This window comes from Rattus rattus, chromosome 2, assembly GCF_011064425.1.
Source record: "Rattus rattus isolate New Zealand chromosome 2, Rrattus_CSIRO_v1, whole genome shotgun sequence".
Classification (NCBI taxonomy): domain Eukaryota; kingdom Metazoa; phylum Chordata; class Mammalia; order Rodentia; family Muridae; genus Rattus; species Rattus rattus.
Genome location: NC_046155.1, coordinates 214,716,724 through 214,744,700, shown reverse-complemented (window position 1 = coordinate 214,744,700; position 27,977 = coordinate 214,716,724). Strand labels below are relative to the sequence as shown.

Genomic DNA, 27,977 nt, shown 5'->3' with positions numbered 1-27,977 from the left:
TTTGCAGTACACCACAAACTGGCTTCCTGGATGGAGTTTTATGAATCATTTTTATACCTTTCACCTTTAAAAAGGTAAGCAAAGATGTATTGTTCAATAACCACTTTGTTAGCAGTGCCCATTCACAACACACAATAAATAATAAATAAATGTAAAAATCACTTGCATGGCATATGAATTGCTCTACATTTTTATTACTTTTTATATTTTATATTTACTTTGTGTTGACAAGAATTAGGAAGTCAGGATATGTATACCCTGTCTACTGCATTTACCATGGATACAGTCTTTGGTTTGCCGTTTATCATAATCTGGGTCTCTGTGAGTGTTGCTGCTGTTCTACAGATTTTCTTTTTTAGTTTACATTTTTTTAATTTAACTTTTCTTTTATTTGTATGAATGTTCTGCATCCATCCCTATGTACCGTGTATCTGCCTGGTGCCTGAGGAAGTTGGACCTCCTTTAACTAAATTTACAGAGGGTTGAGCTGCCAGGTGGTTGCGAACCCAACTTGTGTCCTCTGTAATAGCAGCACAGACAGTGCTCTCTCTCTGAATCTTCTTTATAGCACCCTAGACAGTTCCTTTTTTAAGTTTTTAGTTTAATATCTTATAAGTATTTTAGGGAGTTTTTGTTAATATCTTGTTACCCCCCTTGTCCCGTGTTCCATCTGTATTATTGTATTCACATCCTTACTGAAGCATTAAGATTCAAAATAGCTGGATTTTGTTTTGTTTTGTTTTGTTTAGAAATGGTTGGTAAGGTTTTCGTACCCACATACCACTATCTATGTAGTGATAATCACAGTTATGATTCACAAGAGGGTTTCTGTGGGCTCCTCATCTGGCTGAATATGTTGGCCTCCTCTCTCTCTCATCCTTTAGGCTGAGGTGAATCCTCATTTTCATAGCAGAAGACAGGTGCTGAGGGACGGGATAGGATCATGGCTCAGGTTTAACTTACCCAGGATTCTCAGCCCTGAGTGCATGACCTACAGCCTTCTTTCACATTAGTAGGACATGAGGACCTTCCAAAAATTCGTCACAAGTTGTACGCCAGAATGTTCTAACACACTTCCTGCTAGTGTATTTTTTTTTTTAAGTTAAAAGAATTCAGTCTGGAGACAGAGAACCTCACATCACCTCATGTCTGTTGTTTCTGATTTCATCTTCTCTGTCAGCTTAAAGTAGGGCACGCGTCATACCATAATGTGTAACGAACAGCAGACAATTAAGAGAAAAAGCCATAACACCTTCTCCAATGAAATGGAATAAAACTCATAAAAACGAGAAGAGTAGCTAAACCAATTCCTGCCGGAATAATAAACAATCAGCCAATGAATTTAGAAGTAAGCAATTCTCGTTAGAATTGAGGTCTAATGAGAGCTAAAGTGGTAACCCCAGCTTGCAATCCTGGCGAAGCAGCCCAGAGACTAAGGGAGAGGCAACCTGGTTCTTTCTCAAACAAGGAAGGGAACTGAGAAGGGAGACAGAGTGCATCTCAGGCTGGGATACAGGGCAAGGTCCTGTCTGAAAAGAACACATGGCAAAATCAGATAGATGAACATTTTAACATTAAATATGTTTATCAGGAAGGAAGTATTGACTTTAAATGACCACAGTTCAATACATAGAGATGGAGGGATTCTGAGAGAGCAGACTCGAGAATAGAAAATCATGAAAATTTAGTCATAAAGAAAATCATCTCAAACTCCTTCATTGACTTCCAAGTGCTTGGCATTTATGTTTCACTTAAGAAGTGTCTATCTTGTCCCAACATATGATAAAGACATGTGCTCTACTATGTTCATAGCAGCCTTATTTATAATAGCCAGAAGCTGGAAAGAACCCAGATGCCCTTCAACAGAGGAATGGATACAGAAAATGTGGTACATCTACACAATGGAATATTACTCAGCTATCAAAAAACAATGACTTTATGAAATTCAGAGGCAAATGGTTGAACTGGAAAATATCATCCTGAGTGAGGTAACCCAATCACAGAAAAACACACATGGTATTCACTCATTGATAAGTGGCTATTAGCCCAAATGCTTGAATTACCCTAGATGCCTAGAACACATGAAAATCAAGACGGATGATCAAAATGTGAATGCTTCACTCCTTCTTTAAAAGGGGAACAAGAATACCCTTGGCAGGGAATAGAGAGGCAAAGTTTAGAACAGAGGCAGAAGGAACACCCATTCAGAGCCTGCCCCACATGTGGCCCATACATATACAGCCACCCAATTAGACAAGATGGATGAAGCAAAGAAGTGCAGGCCGACAGGAGCCGGATGTAGATCGCTCCTGAGAGACACAGCCAGAATACAGCAAATACAGAGGCGAATGCCAGCAGCAAACCACTGAACTGAGAACGGGACCCCGTTGAAGGAATCAGAGAAAGAACTTCAAGAGCTTGAAGGAGCTCGAGACCCTTATGAACAACAATGCCAACCAACCAGAGCTTCCAGGGACTAAGCCACTACCTAAAGACTATACATGACCCTGGACTCTGACCTCATAGGTAGCAATGAATATTCTAGTAAGATCACCAGTGGAAGAGGAAGCCCTTGGTCCTGCTAAGACTGAACCCCCAGTGAATGTGATTGTTGGGGGGAGGGCGGCAATGGGGGAGGATGGGGAGGGGAACACCCATAACGAAGGGGGGGAGGATTAGGGGATGTTTGCCCGAAACCGGAAAGGAATAACATTTGAAATGTAAATAAGAAATACTCAAGTTAAAAAAAAATAATAATAATTTTAACTTATTAAATATATAAAGATCCATTTGAATATATTTTAAACAAATCTATGACCTGTATGTATAAACTGGATTACGAAACATTCTCAAAAAAAAAGGAAGGGGGGGGGGAGGGGCTAGGGGGATGTTGGCCTGGAAACTGGGAAAGGGAATAACAATCGAAATGTAAATAAGAAATACTCAAGTTAATAAAGATAAAAAAAAAAAAAGAAGAAGTGTCTATCTTTTCCTTGTCTGATAGGTCAGAAATCTATGAAAGAAACAAAAATAGAGAATATTAATGAAACCAAACTGCTATCCAAGTAACTTCACATTTGAAAGTCTTACTGGTGAGTTCTACCAAATTTGCAAGAAGTTAAAACTCGTCTTTCTAAGATCCATTACCTTAGAAAATAGAAAACAGTAACATCTACAGAACTAATTTCAGAAAGCTAAACCTATCTTGGTCTAAAATAGATGAGTCTACTGGCTACTTGAATTACAATTCAATATGAAAATCCTGGCTATAAAGAATATACAGTAAGCCTGGTTAGCACAGCAGACAGAGGAACATCTGTGGTCAGGGTGCTCACCCGGCCAACCCTGTTGAGCTGAGATGATGGAGGCCATCTTTTTGGCCCTCTTCCAGGATTCTGGAATTGTAAGCAGTGGTTTCATTCCTGAGGGGCTCTAGCCACTAAGGAGGGTGCCCAAGACCCAGGTTACCGAAGTCGTTAGCAATAGCCGCTGGGAAGCTGTTGACTGATATCAGCTCCTAATGAGAGATGTTTCTTGAGTCCATTCTCAGTGTGGTACTTTCAGTGAGCAACTGGGTCCTACATAACCCTGAAACCCTCTGGAAAGGCTCTTCATTCTAATGCTTATCCTACCGAAGCGGTGGGACGTGCCAACTTCCCTGACACATGGCCTTACATATATAATGAGCTCTCACCCAAGCTCTTCAAGTGGTTCCCTGGTGAATATTTAAAGTCAGTTTGAATAAAGTGTGTGTGTGTGTGGTATAAGTTAAAGGCAAGTCAAATAAACAGATTTAAGAGGGAAAGCCATGCTATTAGCTTAACGATAAATGCCACTAACTTCAAAACCATCTTATCATGTCAACACCTAATGAAGAAAAGATAGGAATTTCTTAAGCGAAAATAAATGCCAGCACTTAGAAGCCAGTGAAGGAATTTGAGATAATTTTCTTTCTGACTAAGACAGGACAGGGATTTCCACTCTCACTGTAGCTCTGCTCTGTACAACAAAGGTAAGAAGAAACCCAAAAAATAGTTACGAGCAAGAACGACTCTTGATGACTTTGGAGGACGCCAGTCTCTGCTTAGGTGAGCTAATGATACAAAAAATGACACACTATGAAAGTTCATACGAGAATTTTTAAACATGCTGACAGTATTTGATGGCATCCTCTACTATGAGACGAGTAGGAAAAGGAAAGCAATATTACTTGGTTCCTATAGCAACAAGAGTATACATGTGTTTGTGAGGCTGTTCTAGAAACCAGCCTAGGATACATGACCACTTTATACCTACGTTTCCTGAACTCTAATAAAAGATCCAGAGATTGCTTTATATTTCGATTCTTTTCAAAGATTTATTTTGTTAGTTTTAATTAGACAAATGTGAGTTACCTGTGAGTGGGTACGTACATGCAAAGGCACAGAGGTGGGATAAGACCTGGAGCTGGACTTGCTCTAGTGATAAGACACTTGACATGGGTACTTGCTCCAAGCCTGGGTCCTCTAAAGAACACTATGCTGCTTAAATCACTGAGCCACTCTTTAGCCCACAGTTTGTGTTTTACTTTTGTTTTTAATAAAAGTAAAAAGAAATTCCTGCATCAGATGCTTTTACTAAAGAATTGAGAACATAATTTAAATTAGTACTTTTTAGAAATCCCTGGGGGGTTAGGGGAATGGCTTTGTTGGTGAAATGCTGTGTTGCAGATGCTTTCTGTGACTATAAATGTGACAGTGTGAAGTTTCCTGCCAATCCAGACTTTAGCCTCAGTTTCCCCAGTGCCGGATTATAGGCATGAGCCTCCACAGTTGCTTAAATATCATTTATGAGTTCATAAATATGGTGTGAAAATAAATAGTCAGAATAAATGTGAAAAAAATCAACAACGAGAGCACCAACAGTACTGCCCACAAAGAAAGGAGACTCAACTGGAGAGGCACGCCCAGCTCATACATTGGAAGACGTAACCTACAACGATGTTAATTTTCTCTAAATGATACACTGCTGCTCAGAACTCAGAGAGGACTTGTGTGGAGGGTGACAATTCTGAAATGTACATGAAAATTTGAAGAGTTTTTATATTGAAGTATAAAAACACAATGGAAAGTTTATTCCACATTAGTCCTTTTCAGTTTGACTACGCTTTAGAGTCATCAGGGAGATGTCTTGGACCTGCCTGCGATATCTTACCTTTCAGATAATTAAATCTTTACTTGTAGAGACACATCCAGATGATGATCGTCTTAAAAACATGTCAGACATCTCAAATGCGCAATCAAGTTTGAGAAACACAGTCCCGCAGCACACCCTCAAACAGTGTACAACCGAGAGTTCTGGAATGTTGCAGATCCACATGCATTCAGTCAGGGAGACTGTGTAAAGTACAGTCCTGTGACTGGAGAAGCAGACAAGCCACTGGAAAAGATCCTGCTCTGATACACAGTATTTATGACTAGGGGACACAGCATAGCATTAGGAAAAAGTTTTCCAGCTAGGTCTGATATGGTCTAATATTACCACATGAGAGCAAGCACAAGACGATGTCTATGAGTTCAAAAGTAGCTTGGTGCACGGCGTGGACAATCAGGATTACAAAAAAAAAGAATAAAGATTCTCTCTCTGTCTTTCTGTCTCTGTCTCTGTCTTTTCCTCTCTCTCTCTCTCTCTCTCTCTCTCTCTCTCTCTCTCTGTCTCCCTCTCTCTCTCAATATCACTGTATCGATAAAGATTCTCTCTGTCTTTCTGTCTCTGTCTTTTCCTCTCTCTCTCTCTCTCTCTCTCTCTCTCTCAATATCACTGTATTAATTAGCTCTCTGGAAAAATGATATGGGGCTGGCCCTCCTTTCAAAGCATCTGCAATACAATCAATTCCATGCAGAGAATACATATGAAGGAAAGAGTAAATAAATGAATTTCTAGAGACTAATGTGTATAATAGCTTTACAATTTGCGGTGAAGAGAATTTCTTTAGGATCATATACTGGAAATGTAGTTGCAAACTGAGCACCTAACAGTAACATTGAAAACTCCATCTTATCGAAAGGCACTCCTGAGAAAGCGAACTGCCCAGCAGTGGGAGAAGATACTCAGATGAGAAATCAGATGGTCACAAATACATATATCAAGTCATTAATAAAAATGTATAAAGCCTAATATGAATGAGCCATACCTAGGAACCATGTCCTAAAGAGAATCTGCAACATCCCAGGATAGAAATGAAAATGTCCTGGAGCTCAATAGACAAACGGCAGATGTAAACTAAAACCTCATCACCCTGTAGCGTTCCTACCAGAAAGACTAAAATCAAGACAACCAATCCCAGGAAAGGTCTTCAGGTCAGCAGAAGCTCTCGAGAGACTTCTGGTGGAAATGTAGAATCTACAACCACTCAGGGAACTTCTCTTTCACTACCCACCATTCACCATCACAATTTTACCTATATTCTTGTGAACACAGATATATAAGGATTTCGTGATAAAACACTAACCGTGACTTTAATTCAAATGCCCATCAGCAGTAGAATGGGTAAGCAAATGTTGGCACGTTCATCCAATGCTATATTACTATATGCTACTGGAACTTTTATGGCCTGTATCTATAGACCTGGACTCTCTGTTGGCTGAAGCAGGAGAATTGCAAACTAAAGAAATGCCTGGGCTACAGAGTGAATTCAAAGCTACCCACGGAGCTAAGTGAGACCCTGCATCAAAATGAAAAGTGAGAAGAGGGTTGGGACTACTACTTAATGGTAGAGCACTTACATAGCTTGTGCAAAGCCTTAGTTTCAATCCCCAGTTCTAAGATAGTAAAGAACAAAGAAAAGAAGAAAGAAAGAAAGAAAGAAAGAAAGAAAGAAAGAAAGAAAGAAGGAAATACTATACACTAAAAATGAATTGTATAGAATAGTATAGATTACCTTTACAATACATGTATGCTAACTAAAAGAGTACATACTATAATTTTCCACTTATATAAAGCTTATGAGGGAACAGAAGTCATGGAGTATTGGCTAAGTTGGGGAAGGAAGTAGATGACAATTGAAAAGTGTATGAGTCCTCTAGAACACTTGTGGTTTCTACTTTTTGAATGATGGTTACATGGATGTACTTACATGTACATGGATGTGGAAATTCACTTTAATTAAGTGGTTAGCCTAGTAGTAAAGTCATTAAGAATAAAGACTGATACGAACAGGTTTCTTTTATAAAATATGAAATTAACATTTCTTCAAGTTAATATATAAAATCAACACTATCCAATAAAGTTGTTCATTAGATTTCTTAAAGAATCAATTGTCATTTTTCTTTATGCAATTTAAAAAAATCTGTAAACAACTAAGTTAAATTTGGAACATGGAATAAAACCAATGGAATTAGATATACATCAAACATATATTAACACTAATTTCATAGCTGCCATTTATAACCTGTATACGATTGGCTAAAAATAAGTTTAAAAATCATTAACAGAACAGAAGAGGTATTTCAGAGACAAATGTTGCCCGTTCATATTATCTGATTTGGAAACAAAATGGTACTGGGAAGTCAGATGAAGATGTAAGAAGCTGTGAAATCAGGTCCCTATACATAGCAATGCATCCTGCAAATAAATTAAAATCCAAATGTAAAACCTGAATCTGTGGAGCTGTTTATCAAAACTCTTCCTAGATGTGCAGAAAGATGTCCGTAAAGCCCTAGGAGCATAAACCGTGAAACAACTGATATCTGACTTAGAAGCATAGCTCCTACAGGGTAGAAGGAGGAGATGCTAAAAGGCGGCCTGACCCAAATAATCGATTCACAAAAACGTACATAAAAGCTCCTAATAATCTGAGGACAAGTGTTATCAACCCATTACCTTCCATGGATGTGCAGGTATGTGGGCGTGCATGTGTCAACCTGCTTCGTTTGGTTATGGTAAAGTAAGGCTGAATAAACATGCCTTGATTTGTGATAGGGCTACATGTCGATAAGCCCACTGGGAACTGAAAACATCCAAACTCCCAAATATATTAGACACACCTAAAATCCCACACCACAGGTCAATCTATTCCACCCTACGTGCAGACCATGCATTAGTTACAGTGAGTGAAGCCACTTGGCAAGATGCCATTTTATATTACCAAGCATTTAATATTCCATATGATTAATTAACTTTTGTACTTAAAATAGAAAAAAAACGGACGATTTATACAGTCCCACTACAGTTAAGAGTCAAAAAATTGGAAACCTAACCATAGGAAGTCTAGGATAGCCTCTGAGTGTGAAAGTTTATACACCAACCATTCTTCCTAGTAGCCTGACTAGACCCAGTACTTTGATATGCTTTAATTCTCCCCTTCTTGTAAGCAAAAAATGGATATCCGACTAGAAAATATTTTCAGTGCCTTTCATATAACCAAACTAAAAACTTTTGTTTTGTTTTGTTTTGTTTTGTTTGGAGACAGGACATCTCTCTGTAGCACTGGCTTTCCTGAAACTTGCTCTGCAGAGCAGGCTGGCCTTGAACCCATAGAACTCCACCTGCCTCTGCTTCTGAGGGCTGGGATTAAAGAGCTGCACCATCACCCTCCAGGCCAAACTACCTTTAAAATGATAGCAAACATATTAAGGATTTTATACTGCAGTAAGTTACACCAAAAGTCACTAGCTTAGTATTCAATAATTTTCATTGAACTTTGCTTTTTCAACAGAAAATTTAAAAGACATTCTGTGGTCGATAGGTACTAATTTCTTTATCTGTAAATAAAAGTTTCCACTAGTTAAGGAGTTTGGAGAGGGTCGCTACGGAAAGAGGAACATAAGCCCAAGGCAAGCCTAGAAATCCGAACTTGGCCGCATTCATTATAAGAACCGTGCCCTTGAAAGGCGCAATCATTTTGGGTGAAAGAAAACACAAAACAAGTTTGGTAGTGTTCAGGTTTTTGTTTTGTTATTGCTGTTTTCAAGAGTCTAAAAACAAGCATCAGCAACATTAAGCTTTTTTTACCCGATGACAATTAATTTCAAAGAGTAGGGCAGAGACAGAACATCATTTGTGGGGAGCTGCTGAATGCCTAGCAAGAAAAAAAATGGCGGTTCTCATAGTTCCACTTCCCCATCTTTCTCAGTGCCTTAGTTTCTCCTTTCTTCACCAGCTGCTGGGTCTCCGGTATTCGCCAGTTTGCGTGCGCGCGTGTGTGCGTGTGTGCGTGCGTGCGTGCGTGTGTGTGTGTGTGTGTGTGTGTGTGTGTGTGTGTGTGTGTTCTACTTTCAGACAACTTAATTTGTGTTTGCTGGGTGTGTTCCTGCTTGAATCTGGGTATCGCAACAGCCTTCCACGTATTCCTTATTAAAACCTCTTCCACACATTCCCAAGAGACTTTTATACGAACATTGTATCAAGTTAAAGAATGAGAGAAGTACTTACCTTCAAAGTAGATGCCTGACTGGATTTCTAGGACCCTGGGGAGGGTCCTTAGGTCAAGAGAGTGGACAAATTCTTCCAGAGATAAAGCCATTGTTGGGTCTTGGGTGGTGTGTAGACTTGATCTTTACAAAACCTTGTGGCTTCCAGATGTCAGTTGTCGACCGTTGCTTTCTTTGCTCATAATTTTCCAGACAGGCAGAATGTGAAAGGGGAGCCAAATGAGGGTAGAGCAGCCTAAAAGAGGGGAGGTACTTGTCTGCAGTAGCTGGTCTCCACCAGTTTCTACCTGGAGCAGGGAGCAGGTCACAAGAAAGCCAAGCCCAGGAGGAACAGCTCGAGCATGAGAAGAACTCGAGAATAGGCAGGAGATAGTGGGTAAAGCTCTTTTTGTTCTTCTTGTGGCTGCATTTCCTTCTGACACTGAAGCAGAATCTCGTGGGGGGTGGGGTGTGCTTGTCTGAACCTACACTACCCAAAGTAATGAGTTTGGTGATCTGGTTCTTGTGCATCCAATCCACAGCAGAGGCAGGATAGTGAGGAAACAGAGTGGCCTGTGGCATGACCACCAGACATGGGCAGAATGCACGCACAATGTCTTACCTTCCATATGGCACTATATCAATTTGATGTCTCTCTGCATCTGGATTCTAGCTTTGTGATTTATTTGCATATTCACGGTGCTTCTACGTTAAACTTGGTTACAAAAGAAGCTGCTGTCAGCTGTTTTAGAAATCTGATACTCTGAGGAGGTATGAAAACTACCTTTTATCTTTCCACATTAAAATTTTGCTGAGGCTTAAAGAAAGGGAGGGCGATGTCATACGAAAAGTGACTCAGGAATTAATATAGTAAATTGATGGGAACTTTCTTGTGTCTGCACTGGGAAGGAAAGTATTTAAAGCACTGCTTAGAAAAACAAACTTCTGGGCCTAGCACTACTCAAAGCAAAAATAAATAAATTAATTATATAAATAAAATAAAAATAAAGCAATAAAAAAATAAAAAGAAGGAGGCACTACTTACAAGACCTGTAGTTAAACATTCGCTTCCTCTTTGAAACTCCCTTGTTAAATGTAGATTTTGTTGGAGGGAGGGGGGTAATGGGGGGAGGATGGGGAGGGGAACACCCACAGAGAAGGGGAGGGGAGGGGTTAGGGGGATGTTGGCCCGGAAAAGGGGAAAGGGAATAACAATCGAAATAGAAATAAGAAATACCCAAGTTAATAAAGATTAAAAAAAACATAAATAAATTGTCCAGGCCTCAAATTTTACTATTTTGCTCTTTTGATCCAGATTTAAAGTTGAAAAAAAAAATGCTCAAAGCTAAAGAAAAAATAATAGAAACCTGGTGAAAAATAATTTTAAACATTAAAATCACTCTTTCTGTTTATTTTGATTCTATTGTTTTTTATAAATGAAATTTTCTTCTGTAGACCAGACTGGGCTCCAACTCATGCCAGTCCTCTTGCTCCTCCAACCATGGGCGTGGCCTCCACATCTGAGGTTTGTTGTGGTGGTACAAGTATTTTTTTTTATGCTTCCTATTCTTTGTACTTAACTCAAACAGCATCTTAGAGGTTGCACACTCAGTTTGAAGTGAGACGGTCTCTGTTTTGTAGGTAAATAAAGGAAGCTTCGTTGATGTTGACAGAGCTGAACTATGCTGAAGAGTTGTCACTCTCCTCAGACTGGATTCTGGATGGACTGCCTGACCATGGTAGAGCATCTACCAAGTGCTTGTGGCTCTTCATGGTCACGATCAGCCATTGTAACAATTTGCCCAACCTTCATTCTATGCAAAACTAGGGTTAATGTGAGAAATGCACTAAATATTCTTTGCTAGTAAGGTCTACATAATCTCTTGAAACATTTTGTCTCCTAAATCTCCCAAGCCTGATACATCTATCTTCTGTCCCCTTCTCACCTAAGTCTGGGCCTTTCACTTGACTGCAAACACTATTTATAGCCTCCTGGCATATTTCATAGGGGTTTAGAATATGAAAAGAGATGCCTCTTGAAAAATCATGCATTTATTAGAGTTGGTGCTGCAGTAAATTTATTTGGTATGTAATCAGTGCTGGATTTCATCTGATGTCTTTAACTTCTAACTCCAGTTTCTATCCTTGGAGCCAGTGCTAGAAGATTTCACTATATCATCAGATATTTATAAAATTCGTTCAGTCCCCACTTCTGCTTTACACACAGAGATCATGTATCTCAGAATCTATTGCTCCTATTTTCTCAATCATAAAATTAATGACTCTCCCATCTTTGACTGCCAAGCCAGAAGGCTTAACGTTTTGTGTGAACAGACATTTTCTACAGCCTCCAAATCCCTCAAGCTCTATGAGTGACAGTCCCCAAGGCCATTCCTCTGACCTTGTCCTGTATTGCCATTGCTGTCATCTTAGCTCAAGTTGTTACTACCCCTGTCATCTAAAAGACATTGTGATATAATGAACAAAGGAGAGAAATTACTTGAACTGAAGCATAGTAAAATGAATTACTGAAGTCCGGTCATTAAAATAGGAATGGTCTTCTTAATCACAGTCAGACCAATGAGCGTTCAGAAGTAAACAGACAATACTTTACAATTTCCAGTCTGCAGAAAGTAGAAAGATGTATTTAACCAACTATTGTTAAATATGTGAGGGGAAAAAGACTTTAAAAACATTCCATGAAAGAAAATGAAATGAAGATAAAATTTAAACTTGACTTTAAATGTTAAAAAAAGCCAAAGTCAGAAGGTTATAAAGTGTGAATGAGGGTTTAGAAGAATTGCTCTCAAGCATTATTTGAAGTCTCAAAGGAAGAGACTAATAGGTTGGACACAAACATTTGAGATCTGTAAATCTATAAATCAAAATGGAATTTTAACAAAAATTACAAAGAACTCATTCAATATAAAGACTCAATGGCCTGTATGTCCAAGCAGCATAATCCATCAAGGGTTCAGAATAAAGATGTTTGGAGACTTGACCAACTCTTCTACCAAATTCACTGGGAAACTTAGAATCCTTTAAAAGTGATTGTAAGGAGCTGGTCAGTTGCCAGAGGAGTGCAGACAGAAGCCCAAGATCCTAGGAGGTAGAATGCCCCGAGAAGAACTTGATGTTATAACTCTCTCCTTCCAAACATTTGTTGTTAGTATATGGTACCAATAAAGAGGCTAAGAAACACAGAAAAGGCTGACGAGAGAGAAGGAGAATCTGTCTCAAGTTTCTAGCAGCATCTGGCTGCTAGAGACACCAAATAGAATTTGCAGGAAATGAAGCATTCAAGATAACCCACAGAAATATGCTATTTGTCACACTCAAAGATGTAAGAGAGCTGGCTGAACGTGACAGCGTGAGACTGTATGAGTAGGAAGGAAGCTAAGCAGCACATTCATAGGGCTTCAGAGCAGAAGCTGTCTCAGAGATGAAGAACAATGCTAAACACCAGCAATGGCAGACATGGGCTTGAAGGCTGTCCCACACACACAAAGGTGAATGTTCCCACTGACATAGAGTACGCTGAGTACTTGGATAAACAGACATACATGCATGTCTTTGAGATGACATCAGAATTCAATAATAACACTTTAACATATAGCACAAGTAGCATAATATAAAACAATAGCACACAGAATTGGGCAGAGGAGTGGCAAGACAAGCAAGTTCATGATATAACTCAATTGCTAGACTTAGTTATGAATTTAACCAGGCTGGACATGATGGGGGCAGGCCTACAGCACAACCTGCAGCACAAGAACCTAAGCTTCAGATACTTTGTAGACTAATGTGGAGAATCATGTTAGCCCAGGAACCACAGGCTTGGAAACTCCATAAGATCCTGTCACAGATAAAACTGTACTAAAATAGAGTAAGAGGGACTAAGGAAGGAGCTCAGAGGTTTAGAGTACTGGATGCTCTTCTGGGTGACGTAAGTTGAATTCTAGCATCCAAGTGACAGCTCATAACTATATGTAACTCCCATTCTGGGGGAATTCTATATCCTTTCCGATTTTGCCTTTGTGGGTGCCATGAATGCATATGGTGCATAGCCATAAACATGCAGGTAAAACACACATATGCACTCCTAATATAAGCAATAATAAAATATGAAAAATAATAAAAGAAACTTGATGCACATGTTCAAAACTAGAAGATAAGAACTTCAGATGAGAATTACCACATGAGAAGTATCTAATAAGAAGCTAGAGTTAAAAACTATAAAAATTATAGTTAAGAATCAGCATTCAGAATACACAGAGCTGGGGCTGTACCACAGCCCTAGGACATGATACCTGTCTACAGAGAGATGGTAGGCCAGGAGCACTCTCCCTCCTAAGCCCACAGCCAACAGGTAGGGCCCCATTTTCTCTCCATTGACTGTCCAAGGACAGAAATGCTGGGAGCATGCTGGGGTGGGAGCCACAGGGCAGCCTAGGACAGAATCTTTCCAGTCTCCATCTGTGCCCAGAGCTGGGGCTGACCCATAGCTCTCAGATCCAAAAGCTGCCTGCAGAGAGTTGGTCTGACAGGAGTGCTCTCACTCCAAAGATCACAGGCTCACAGGCTCATAGGCTCACAGGCCCAGGGGAGGGACAAGTCCCAGTCAGAGACAACAAGACCAACTAACATCAGAGATAACCAGATGGTGAGAGGCAAGCACAAGAACCTAAACAACAGAAACCAAAACTACATGGGATCATCAGAACCCAGTTCTCCCACCACAGCAAATACTGGATATCCCAAGATACCTGAAGAGCAAGATTGGGCTTTAAAATCACATTTCATGATGATGATGATAAAAAGGACTTTAAGGACATATATAACTTCCTTAATGAAATATAGGAGAACACAAGTAAACAAATAGAAGCCCTTAAAGACGAAACACAAAAATCCCTTAGAGAATTAACACAAAAATCTCTTAAAGAATTATAAGAAAATACAACCAAACAGATAAAGGAATTGAACAAAACTGTACAGGATCTAAAAATGGAAATAGAAACAATAAAGAAATCACAAAGGGAGACAACCCTAGAGATAGAAAACCTAGGAAAGAGATCAGGAGCCATAGATGCAAGCATCACCAATAGAATACAAAAGATTGAAAAGAGAATGTCAGGGGCAGAAGATTCCATACAAAGCACTAACACAATAGCCAAAAAAATGCAAAAAGTAAAAATCTCCTAGCCCAAAACATTCAGGAAATCCAGGACACAATGAGAAGACCAAACCTAAGGATAATAGGTACAGAAGACAGCAAAGATTCCCAACTTAAAGGACCAGTAAATATCTTCAACAAGATTATAGAAGAAAACTTCCCTAACCTAAAGAAAGAGATGCCCATAAACATACAAGAAGCCTACAGAACTCCAAACAGATTGGACCAGAAAAGAAACTCCTCCTGTCACATAATAGTCAAAACACCAAACGCACAAAATAAAGAAAGAATATTAAAAGCAGTAAGGGAAAAGGTCAAGTAACATATAAAGGCAGACCTATCAGAATCACACCAGACTTCTCACCAGAGACTATGAAAGGAAGACAATCCTGGGAATATGTCACATAGACCCAAAGAGAACACAAATGCCAGCCCAGGCTACTATATCCAGCAAAAATCTCAATTATCATAGATGGAAAGTAAGATACTCCATGACAAGCCCAACTTTACATAATATCTTCCCACAATTCCAGCCTTATGAAAGATAATAGAAGGAAAACCACAATACAAGAAGAAAACTACACCCCAGCAAAAGCAAGACAGTAATCTTCTTGCAACAAACTCTAAAGAAGATAGCCACACAATCATAATTCCACCTCTAACAACAACATGAAATAACACGAAACAGCAATCATTGGTCCCTAATATCTTTCAACATCAATGGACTCAATGTCTCAATAAAAAGACATAGACTAACAGACTGGATACTTAAAGAGGACCCAGCATTTTCCTGCACATAGGAAACACCTCAGTGCAAAGACAGACACTACCTATGAGTAAAAGACTGAGAAACAATTTTCCAAGCAAATCTTCCCAAGAAACAAGTTGGAGTAGTCATTCTAATATCACATAAAATCAACTTTCAACCAAAAGTTATCCAAGAAGATAAGGAAGGACACTTCATACTCATCAAAGGAAAAATCTACCAAGATAAATTCTCAATCCTAAATATCTATGCTCCAAATGTAAGGACACTCATTCATAAAAGAAACCTTATTAAAGTTCAAGGTATACATTGTACCACACAAAATAATAGTAGGAGACGTCAACATCCCACTCTCATCAATGGACAGATCATGGTTAACAGAAACTAAAAAGAGACACAGTGAAACTAGAAACTAACAGAAGTTAAGAATGAAATGATTTAACAGATATCTATAGAAAATTTCATCCTAAAACAAAAGAATATAACTTTTTCTCAGCACCTCATGGTAACTTCTCCAGAATTGACCATATAATCAGTCACAAAACAGTCCTCAAAAGATACAAGAAAATTGAAATCATCCCATGCATTCTATCAGATTGCCAGGGACAAAGGCTGGTCTTCAAAACAGCAAAAAAAACGATCCTGGTCCCACAGCTCCCTGCTCCCAAGTCCCTAGGGAGAGAGAGCTTAACATTCCGAAGTGCGGGCAATCCTGAGACTGCAGGGCAGAAGAGACTGCCACTTCTGCCCACCTTTGCCCATATCCCTGGCCCAAAAGGAAACTGCATAGTGCCTCTGCACACAGGAATACAGCAGCAGTCAGCTGCAGGAGCCCCGCAGTCCAGATCTGCATTCGGATATGAACTGAACCGGTAAACAGCTCTCTGTACCCAAACCCCGTGGGGGTGGGGGGAAAAGCTAGATCATCAGAGGTGTAGACACTCCTGTGAAGCCAGAGGAGACTACCCTCTGCCCACATTCCCAACTCAAGAGGAAAATGCCTTGTGCCATCTGTGCCCTCTGCACACAGGGACCTTAGTCATCAGGGAAATGCAAATCAAAACAACCCTGAGATACCACTTCATACCAGTCAGAATAGCTAAGGTCAAAAACTCAGGTGACAGCAAATCCTGACAAGGATGTGGAGAAAGAGAAACACTCCTCCATTGTCTGTGGGATTGCATGCTGGTACAACCACTCTGGAAATCAGTCTGGAGGTTCCCCAGAAAATTGGACATATTTCTACCTGAGGATCCAGCTATACACTCCTGGGCATATGCCCAAAAGATGCTCCAACACATAACAAGGACACACGCTCCACTATGTTCATAGCAGCTTTATTTATAGTAGCCAGAAGCTGGAAAGAACAGAGATATCCTTCAACAGAGGAATGGATACAGAAAATGTGGTACATCTACACAGTGGAGTACTACTCAGCTGTTAAAAATAATGACTACATGAAATGTTTAAGCAAATGGATGGAACTAGAAAATATCATCCTGAGTGAGGTACCACAAACACACATGATATGCACTCACTGATGAGTGAATATTATTAGCCAAAAAGCTTGAATTACCCAAGAATCAATCCACAGACCACATGAAGTTCAAGAAGGATGACCAAAGTGCAGATGCTTCAGTCCTGCTAGAAGGGGGGAAAATATTCATAGGAGGAAATATGAAGACAAAGTTTGGAGACTGAAGGAAAGGCCATCTAAAGACTGTCCCACCTGGGGATCCATCCCATACACAGCCACCAAACCCAGACAATATTGCTGATGTCAAGAAACGCATGTTGACAGGAGCCTGATATAACTGTTTCCTGAGAGGCTCTGCCAGAGCATAAAAATACAGAAGTGGACACTCTCAGCCAACCGTTGAACTGAGAATGGGGTTCCCACTGGATGAATCAGAGAAAGGATTGAAGGAACTGAAGGGGTTTATAACCCCATAACAACAATACCAAGGAACTAGAGCTCCCAGGGACTAAACCATCATCCAAAGAATACACATGGGTAGACCCATGACTCCAGCTGCATATGTAGCAGAGGATGGCCTTGGTGGGCACTAATGGGAGGAGAAACCCTTAGTCCTGTCAAGCCTCAATGCCCCAATGTAAGAGAAAGTCAGGGTGGGGAGGTGGTAAGGGGTAGGTCAATAGGTGGGGGGACATTCTCATAGAAGAAGCGGGAGGGGGATGGGATAGGGGGTTTCTGGAGGGGAAACCAGGAGAGAGAATAACATTTGAAATGTAAATAAAAAACATTCAAAAAAGAAAAAAAAGCTACTGTTAGCTGGTGAACTTCTGGGGGAAAGGAGAGCCAGTTTTCTTTAAGTATATGGCCCCTGGAAGGTCTGTTGTACTCCTGTAAATGGCCCCATAACATGAATATATGGGCAGCAAAAATTGGACTAGTCAGGTTACTAAGGATATAAGAAAGAGGGAGGGAGAGGGAAGGAGGAAGGGAAGGGAAGGGGGGGAGGGGGGAGGGGATGAGAAGGGAGGAGGGGAGGGAAGGGAGGGGAGGAAGGGAAGGGAAGGGAAGGGAAGGAAAGGAAAGGAAAGGAAAAGGAAAAGGGAGTGAGGAGGAGAAAGGAAGGAAGGAAGGAAGGAAGGAAGAGGAGAAAGAAAGGAGAGAAAGGGAAAGAGGGAGTGAGAGAGGAAGGAAAGAAAAAAGAAAGAAAGAATAGGACTCAAAGTGGCAGAGGTGGAGGTAGGAATAGCCCTAGGAAGAATTGGGGAAGGAGTGTGAGGAAGAAAATGTGCTCAAAATATCTTGTGTGCATATATGAAATCTCTAAGATTTATTAAAATATTTTTTTAAATATTAAAAAAGATGACCCCAAATATATGTTTTTCTGTATAAGAGTTGCCAAGGTCATAGCATCTATTCACAGCAATAAAACCCTAAGACATCTGTACGAAGGAAGATCCTACAGGTGAAGTGGTCTGCTCTTACACCGAGTGGTCATGCCATTAACATGTCGTACATGTTGGTGGTGTTAATGTCGATGGTCTGACTGCTTTGGGGTGGACAGTGCTTCCAAGCAAGGTTCTGTGCACTAACTAGAAGCTTTGTCCACTGGGTGCTGGTCAGAAAAGCCTGGGACCTTCCTCATGTGATGCTGCAAAGGACATCTGGACATTCTGCTCTCAAGCAAGGTAGATGAAGCTGGTTTTATGGTCTCTTTGCAAGAATAAATAGTTGTAAAAAGAGCAAGGTGGGCTGTCCATCTGTCTGCCTTCCCACATCTTCATATTACATTTCCTGATGTGCTTGTTCCAACCATTGTGATACCAACTATCATTAAAAGCCGAAGAGAAGCCAGTACATACTTTTGACTCTCTAGAACATATGAGGTAATAAACTTCTTTTATTTAGAACATACCCTTCAGTGTGTGTGTGTGTGTGTGTGTGTGTGTGTGTGTGTGTGTGCATGTATGTGTGTGTCTGTGTGTGTGTGTATGTGTGTGTCTGTGTGTGTGTGTGTATGTGTGTGTCTGTGTGTGTGTATCTGTGTGTCGTATGTGTGTGTGTGTCTATGTCTGTGTGTCTGTGTGTCTGTGTGTCTGTGTGTGGTGTACTGAGGAGTAGAGGAGATACATTTCACAGCCCAGGTATGGAGGTCAGAAAACAACTTCAGGTGTCAGTCTCTTTTTGCTATCGAGCCTATGGGCTTCCATGGATTCTCTAGTCCTAACCTCAAATTTCACCAAGGAAGCAGTGGGATTCCAGACTGACTGCTGTGCCTGGCTGATGTTTGCATTTCAACTCAAGTTCTGATATTTAAATGTAAAGTGCTTTACACATTGAGTCCTCTTCCAGGTCCCCAGAACTATTTTATTTCTAGATTTTATATATTTCATGTATAAACATGGAATGTGTTTTGTTTGCATGTATCTGTGTGATCCGCTCATGTGCCTGGTGCCCACTGAGGGTGATGAAGCCCCTGGAAGTGGAGTTACAGACAGTTGTGAGCCACCATGTGGGTGTTGGGAATTTACCCAGGGATCTGTAGAAGAGCAGACAGTTCTCTTAACCACTGAGCCAGAATTTGCCTCCAGGCTGCTCTAACGTTTTTAACAGCAGTGCGAAGTGGATTAATTCACCTGGTCAGGTATTCATTTTCAGGTTTCTCCAGAACCAGCTCTTTTCCACATCATCTCAGAGAAAGCGATCACCAGCTATCAGTACATCAATAATTTTAGCGTTCCAGCAAGGGAAATTTGTGTCCTCTCTTCTACTGCTTGATTAATCAATCATGTGTTTACATTAGCATAGAATTATGGATATTTATTTCATATTCTGTAATACTATGTTTAATTTTTATAACTCAGATTATTTCATTTTTAACTATTATAGACATATCTACAGTTATTCCTATACATATAGACCCATATATATCAACATTATATTCTAAACATAATTCTGCTCTGGTAACTTCAGCTTTAATACAATATTTCATTTTCTTTCTAAATTTCTGATTTTGCTGATTTTAAGTCTGTGGTCATTTGAATGTATTTGTCCCCCATAGGCCAGCACAGATTGGTATTCTTAGGAGGTGTGGCCTTATTAGAGGAAGTGTGTACTGTGGAGTTGGGGGCTTTGAGGTCTATGTATATTCAAGCCATACCCAGTGAGACTGTCATTGTGCTGCCTATGTATCAAGATGTAGATCTCTTGGCTCCTCTAGGACTATGTCTACATACACACTGCCATGCTTCCTGCCCTGACGATGATAAACTAAACTCTGGAACTCTAAGCTACTCCCTATTAAATGTTTTCCTTTATAAGAGTTAACTGTGACCATGGTATCTCTTCACAGCAATAAACCCATAACAAAGACAATGCTCTTCTCCAATTGTGGGAAGCCTGGCTTCCACCCCACACCATTCAACTACTTGTTTGTTCAAATATATTTTCATGTTCAGAAATGTTAAGCGAACATAATCACTTTTGTCACAAACCATGTTAGAAATAGGAGAACAATGCTTATTAGATTGCCTTTTGTCTTTGTCTTTTCAATTTTTATTCATTTTCTACATTAATGTAAAATTTCCCCTCCCCTCCTGGAAGAGGGTCACATACTTCTAACACATGGGTTATTTTTTTGTCACAGTGCTAATTCCATCCTGAGCTACCTTTAGGCATCATCCCATTTACAAGTTATGAATTGCTTAGCAGCAAGATTCTTAATTAACTTTTCTATAATACAGAAAGGATTCACGAGTTTTAAATTACAAATTAATCTGGGTTTAGTGCCTGTAATCTCAGCACCTGGAAGGAGGGTCAGGAGTTCAAGATCAGCACCTTCTACACTGCAAATCTGAAGCCAACCTGTGGCCCATAAAACCCTCTGTGAAACACAAAAATGTATTCTATGTTCTGCTATGAAAAATGTTAAAATTTTCATTAGCATATGAATACATATATATGTGTGTATATATATATATGTATGTATGTATATATATCAGGGATCTACTTAGAAAAAGAGATGGAACGACTGTAAGAGCTAAAAGAAATAGCATTTTGCAGACACAACAGGACTAGTGCATATAGTGACAGCATATACAGACATGTACAAAATTACAGGATGGAAAGGTAGAAGTAGGTTTACCAGATATTGGACATAAAACACAAGTATGAAGAAGAGATGATCACATGACTCTCCAAGGAAGGAATACGTTTGCTCAGAGTAGAATGTTTCCTACATTTATTCATCATAATGGGTGTTGCTCCTTCCAATGGTCAAGCAACACTATGGAAGAGGGAGCACAAGGAAACATAAAAGGCAGAGGATGGGAAAGAGCTTTGAGAAATGCTGTCATTTGGATATAACACACCTTTCCCACCCATGAACTCAGAGTAGCCATAGCAACCTGTAGAAGACCTGCCTACCATTGACTCACTGACAATCCATCAGGGATAGGTCAGAAGGTCATGAGGCCCCACCCCTTCATAGGCAGTTAATGACCGAAGGGCCTAGGAGAATCATAGTCGCTGGTGGTCTCGTCACAAGTTAAGTTACCTTTGTTGAAGTAAATAACTCCCAATTCATCCTCATGTGAACAGTGCTTTTTAAGTGAAGTAGGGAAACTCACAAAATAATAATACCATGGAAGTAAGAAGTATATTTGAAGTTGTAAACTAATGAATACACATGTTTTGTTAGAAAACAGAGCAATGTTCTTGGCTAACGTGTGCATCTATAATCCTAGCACTTGGAAAGCAGGATTGCTGTAAGCTGAATGCTCTATGTAGAAACTTCCAGTAGATAGGACTATCTAATGAGATCAGATCTTAAGAAAATAAAAGAAACAAGAATTATTAATCTTTTACCTCTAATAAGACTTTCATAGTCTCCAAGTTGTCGAACTCCCTTTCAGGAGTCCCATGATCCAAATACATCTTATGTGAATTTTGCACACTTTCTCCTCTATTTCTGGAACACACTTTCCTTATGGGGGAGGATCTGTGTTCAATTCAATGTCTCATAATAAAAAGGCAGCTGAATAATATTCACATATTTCTTGTACTTAGTGGAATCTTCTGAAACAGAGCTAGGCTGAGCTCAGCTTCACTCTCTGTGTTTCCACTCACTATGAAAGAGAAAATTATGACCAAGAGAGGTCACAGGACAAAACTGAGAGATCTGTCTCCTGGAGGGAGTTCTTGAAGGAAATAAGATTGTAAATTCTAGTTTTAAATCCTAGGCAGTGTTTAATCTACATTTGGAGTGAATACTGAGTAAAAATGAGATTGGTGCTTTTCTGTGCTGTAAGATTTTATAGCTTATACATTTGAGGTCAATTCTGTGCTCTACATACCAGCACTGATCATTAATAGCAATCAAAAACGATCTGCTTCCATCTATTTAACCTGGAGAAATCATTGCTTTCAAACCTCCTCATGAAAGTCAAGAAGGAATGGAGGACCAAGACTTACATGGCTACCCAAAAATATTTCTGTAAAGACCCAAAGGAAAACTTAGATTTCTTTTTCTTGTCACTTTCTGTGGTGACTCCCTTACTTCCGCTAACAGAGGAAGGAAGAGAACTTTCAAATGTACCTGTGGTGGTTTGAATAGGTATGGCAACCATAGACGCATGTGTTTGAATGCTTGTCCTGTAGGGAATGGCACTATTAGGAGGTGTGGTCTTGTTGAAGGAAATGTGTCACTGTGGGGTTGGGCTTCAAGGCCCCAGATGATGGTACTGGCATCTCCAAAACACTGGGGTCATCTGCTGCAACGAGGCTTCACCTAGTACAGCTGTAGCATGAGGTACAACCTTGGTTATCTTTGGAACACAGCTTCTTTGTGGCCTCAGAAAACACTTCCCAGAAGATTTCACCTCAGTGGTTCTGGTCTCTTCTTAATCACCACTAATTTCTTGGCTTCAGCTAACCAGCATCAATTGTCCCAGTAGACTTCTCCTCTTGACTATAAAGCAGAGAGACGTGGCTGAAGCTGCCAAGTCCTGCTCTTTGCAGGAACTGGGACATGGGCCCCTTGTTCTATTATATTGTCACTAGTGTCCTCTCCAACTCCATCACTGCCTAACCTCGGCTGTCCTAGATCTTGCTCCGTAGATTGACCTTGAACTCAGATGTATGCATGCCTGTCTCCTGATATTAAAGGTGTGTACCACCATGCCTGATTTAAGCTTTTCTTCACCTAGAACTTCCTCTCTCCCAGGCTGGCCTTGAACTCAGAGATCTCCTTGGCTTTATCTCCTGAAAGTAAAGGTATGTACCACCATGCTTGGACCTAAGCTTAGCTGGGTAGGATCTTGCCCCAAAGTCCCACTCCCTTAGTCTATTGTCTCTAGAACAGAGGATTCAGCCCCATTCTACTTCCCAGTGTCTCTTTAATACTTAAATCATATATTTTGTATTTTTCTTCTCTTAGTCTGCTCCTTTTCATTGAAATACTCTTCATAAGTGTGAACTTTAGTAACCACACAACAGAACAGGCTGTTTTGAGACTTCCTTTTTCAAAGCAATTAATTGAAATCTCTTCACCTTAGCCTCAGGCAGATTCTTCAGACAAGGGTAAAATTCAGCCCCATTCTTCACCAAAATACAAAAAAACAGTCTTTAAGCCACATACTGAAGTTCTTCTCTAATGAAACCTCTTGGGCCAAGTCTGTACAGTTCAAATCACTCATGGCAACAAAGTCTTCCATATTCCCAATAGCTCATTAAGCCCTACTTAAAATATTTCATGGTTTTCTAAATCCAAAGTCCCCAAATTCACATTCTTCAAAACAAAAAACATGGTCAGGCCTATCACAGCAATACTCCACTCCTGGTACGAACTTCTGTCCTAGGGTTTTACTGCTGTGAACAGACACCATGACCTCAGCCACTCTTATAAAGACAACATTTAATTGGGGCCGACTCACAGGTTCAGAGGTTCAGTCCATTATCATCAAGTCAGGAATACAGCTGCATCTAGTTAGGCATGGTGAAGGAGCTGAGAATTCTACATCTTTATGTGAAGACTGTTAGAAGAAGACTGGCTTTCAGGCAGCTGTAACAAGGGTCTTAAAGTTGCATAGAGAATATTACATCTACTCCAACAAGATTAGATCTTACTTTTTTAAGCCTGTCTTAAAGTATTACAAGGGTATAATACAACTCTCCTTTAGGGACAAATGACTGAAAACAAAGTGAAGATGACCTTTTGTTAGCTTGTTATACAGGTAGGATAAAGAGTATACCATTGACCATGACCTAAAACTCAAACTTTGAAACCACTGTCTCCAACGTCTAGATGTCAGAATGAATAGTCAAAAGAGTTGGAGTGCCAGATTAAAGTCACAAGTCAGACCTCCAAGACTTGGACCATGATAGGGTAAGTGCTCTGCTGGCCCTGTGAGGAAGGGAGAAGAAGGAGACAGTGAGATTCTGTTCTGTACCTTATGCAAATCTTCCAGAAAAGAAACATCTCAAGGAAGGAAAACCTGTGGGAAAAATGGGCAAACTTCTTTTCAATATTTAAAGGGCAAAAATACCCAATTTATAATGTGTGAAAAAATGTATGAGGACAAGAATTTTAAACAATGTGGGGCGTGATGGAGCACAGTGATGAAGACTGAAAAGTCACCACAATATTTGTCAATAAAGGTAATTTATTAAATTGAACATATATAATAAATTTGCCCAGTCTTTATCACTGTGCCCCAGTTCTTATTTACAGGGAAGGAAGACGTCGTCTAAGGCAAGAAGAACATGATTAATGGTGCCTTCCTATTATAGTCTCCACTCAGATGGTTAACACTGAGTCCTTCCACCTGGCTCAAGACAGAATCACATGACCAAGGCTAGAACCAATCCTCTCCCTTGGAAATGATGGGCATAGAATGAAAAAGAGAGACAGAAGCATTCGACTAATGTTTTTCAATGCCCAGACAAGATAGTGAATTACTTCTTGCTGTGAAGTTATTCTCTAAATCTGATGCTTCCACATCTGAGGGAAAAGGGAGTCAACTCTTCAATGTCTATAACATAAATGTTTTTTCTGCTTAAGCCACAGTCAGTTTCAGTTGTTTGCAGCCAATGACATCAAATGATACATTAGCAGGCAATTGTTTCAGATGGCCTTCAGTCACAACATAAGATAGAATTTATTAAGTTGAAGGACAGGTTAGAACATCTCAACTCAAGTCTGTGGATAAGAAGCTAATTCCACTGCCAAGATGAGAATTAGGAATCGTATTCCACAAGAACATTTATGCTGAAGTCTACATTTCAGCAATTTTCTTTTCATACAAAGCCTAGGGAATGGAAATGCACAAAAGCAAACAAATAAAGAATCGAAAAGAAATCTCTCGTTTCGGAGAAAACAAAGCCCACAGAACAAACTGATATATCGCTTAACCTCAAACAATAACCATGAAGCTCACAAACTACAGAACAAGCAAGCCATAGGTCTGTGGTCAGCAGGTCCTAGAGAAGAGATAGAGTCAATTTACTGGTAACATTATGAGTAGGTGGTAATAGTCCATGTACCAGGCAGTCCAGGTGCCAAATGCTGCATTGGTTAAAAATCCTTAGGCCACAAACTGTCTATGCCAAAACTAAGAATACTATTTGCAGAACTGACCAGCACAAGACAGGAAGCATTAACATCTTGAATGCACCTTTCATTTCCACATGAACACCTAAGTCAGTAGTTATAAATCATTTCCTGTCCCAGTTATTTGGGAGAACTGCCGTTAAAGTACTACAGCTATTTATTCAATCCAATTTGTGATAATTCCCTTTCTCTTGGAATAACCAGAAGAGAAGTGTTTCTGGGTCACATTATTATATATCACTTGAGCACTTCCCAGTCTACAGCTGTAAAGGACCCCACCTGAAACAAGGTGGACCAACCACAGACTCGGGGCCAGAAATTTAACATTAGAATGCAAAGATGTGTGGGAAAATTGGAATTAAGTATTAATTAAAGCACAGGTTTTGAAAAACAAATAAAACTAACATAGAATCTAGGTTCTCATATTTTCCCGATACCCTTCTTCTAAAAATCTGGTGGTAAAATATTTGCAGCAATTTTGTGATCCATCATAATAGGTTTCAAACTAACACCTCTCTTTTACTTACATTAGCATTAACCAGCTTATATCTGACTCAACACTGACAAAATCACTCTCTAGCTAAATCCCTACAACAGGGTCTATTGTGACTTGGGGAATTGTGCATGGCAAGTCTCCCTTGAAAGTCATGGCCATAAATCGTCTTCCTTCACTACAAATGGGTGCTATAATTAAGTTAGAAGAAGGGTCATTGTCCTGAGGTTCCAGGAGAAGCCTGAGTGGACCCAGTGTCATGGTCCTTTGATTGGGTGACATAGCAATGGTGGGGAAATGCATGGCAGAGAAAACTGCCCACCCAATCATCCAGGGAGTGAGGAAAAAGAGGATGGGCTAAGGTTCATAATCCCTTTGGAAAGCCATGGTTACAGTAACCTAGAACCCACCTCCAAAGGTCCCCAACTTTCTTCTGACAGTGATAATGCATCTAGAAGACCAACCTTTGACATATCTCTGCATGCAAGCAGGCATTAGCATGCTTATTAAATTGCCTTCTTAGATATACCCCCACCCCAGTGTATATGTGCATTGTCTCTATCTACAAAGGACAGACTTTCTACCATGATGCTAGTGGAGTAAGCCTCTGAACTGTAAACCAGCCCCAATTAAATGCTTTCTTTTGTAAGAGCTGACTTGCTTATGGTTTCTCTTCACAGCAATAGAACACTAAGACAGAGTGAGAGGCATGTGGATCTCTGAGTTCAAGGCTAGCCTGATTTACTTAATGACTTCCAGAGCATCCAGAACTGCATAAGACCCTGTCCAAAAACAACAACAACAACAACAATAATAATGAATACCACACAGCTGGGAATCAGGGGAAAAACAAGAGCCACAATTGAAAGCCCTCTGAAAGTTTATTTGCTTGTCTTCTGTTCAAGCTATCATAGTTTGTCTATGTTTGTTGACCTCTTTTGTAAAGTAAATAAAATGAAATTCAAATCTTTGACTCTGGTTTTGAGTAATTTCCATTCCATTTTACTCTCTGCCTTGAGAGTAACCACAATCAGTTGTGCAAATCTAGCCCTTTCCAGTTCTACTAAATGGTAAAATGGACTCAATAAATCAGTATTAAATGAGGCAGAAGAATATTACATGAAGTTCATTTTCACACCATTTTCCAGCCCTCTCTGTGCCTGCCCAGACACAGTAATACAGCTGGAATCGTTGACCTTGAAGTCTTGCAGTCTCAGCTCTGCCTATCACTAGATAGACCCCAAGCAATGAATGGAGAGTCTTTGACTCTCAGCGTTATCATCTTGTGATAAAGGTATTATGTGGGGCATATGGCTCTCCTTGAATGTTGCAGAGTTTAAGCAGATAAGGTACCCAAATGACATCCCGGGTTTCCTCCGACCAGGGAAATCTCTTGGTGAGTTGCGTTAATGGAATTCTAATTTCCACATCACTTTTCAAAAACAGTTCTGCTGCCCTGGCTCAAAGACTAAACACAACACTTAATTTTTGAGGTGATTCAAAGTAGGATATTAATATCACAAAAACAAACAAACATCCAATGTTTTTGTGGATGAGTTAGTGACATTCATAGGTGCCCTAATCCCAGTGTCAACGACTGATTTACCCAAGAGATCGGCCAATATTTCTGGGCAACTGTCAACCTCCCCTTTCCTAACTAATGCAAATGCCACACAGCAGCTGCTGAGATAACCTGCAGCATTTACCAAAACCAACCCCCGCCACAAACAAATTTCTCTCCTCCTGGCATGCTGAATAAGAGATATGTATGAATTAAACATTTCCCGAGACACTTTACTGAAGTCTCAGGTAACAGGATGTGTTTGGGGGTTTAGCTGGTGTGCTTCAAGAGTACACGAGACAGCAGGAGACACTTGGGGAGTGATCCTGGGATTATTTTTTTTCCCTTCTTATCCATCACCCCCCTCTGTTATTTTAATGCTGTAATTTATTTTTAAAGAGGCATCATTATAAAATTTAAAATAAATGTTTACACCCTGATAAGCACTATTAAAAGAAAGGATACTGAATTCATTTAAATGCATTTGCAAAAGATTGATTTTTCCCAAGGGAG

At 39.9% G+C, this 27,977-nt stretch overlaps 1 protein-coding gene across 1 annotated transcript in view; it reads right to left on the bottom strand.

The window, feature by feature from the left end:
* The window catches only part of Themis (thymocyte selection associated), a 202,710-nt gene extending 193,094 nt beyond the window's left edge, over positions 1-9,616 (bottom strand). The window contains exon 1 of the mRNA XM_032896390.1: positions 9,412-9,616. Coding sequence (XP_032752281.1) covers positions 9,412-9,502 — 91 coding nt within the window. The 5' untranslated portion in view covers positions 9,503-9,616. The remainder of the gene's footprint in view (positions 1-9,411) is intronic.
* Positions 9,617-27,977: the final 18,361 nt, after the last annotated feature.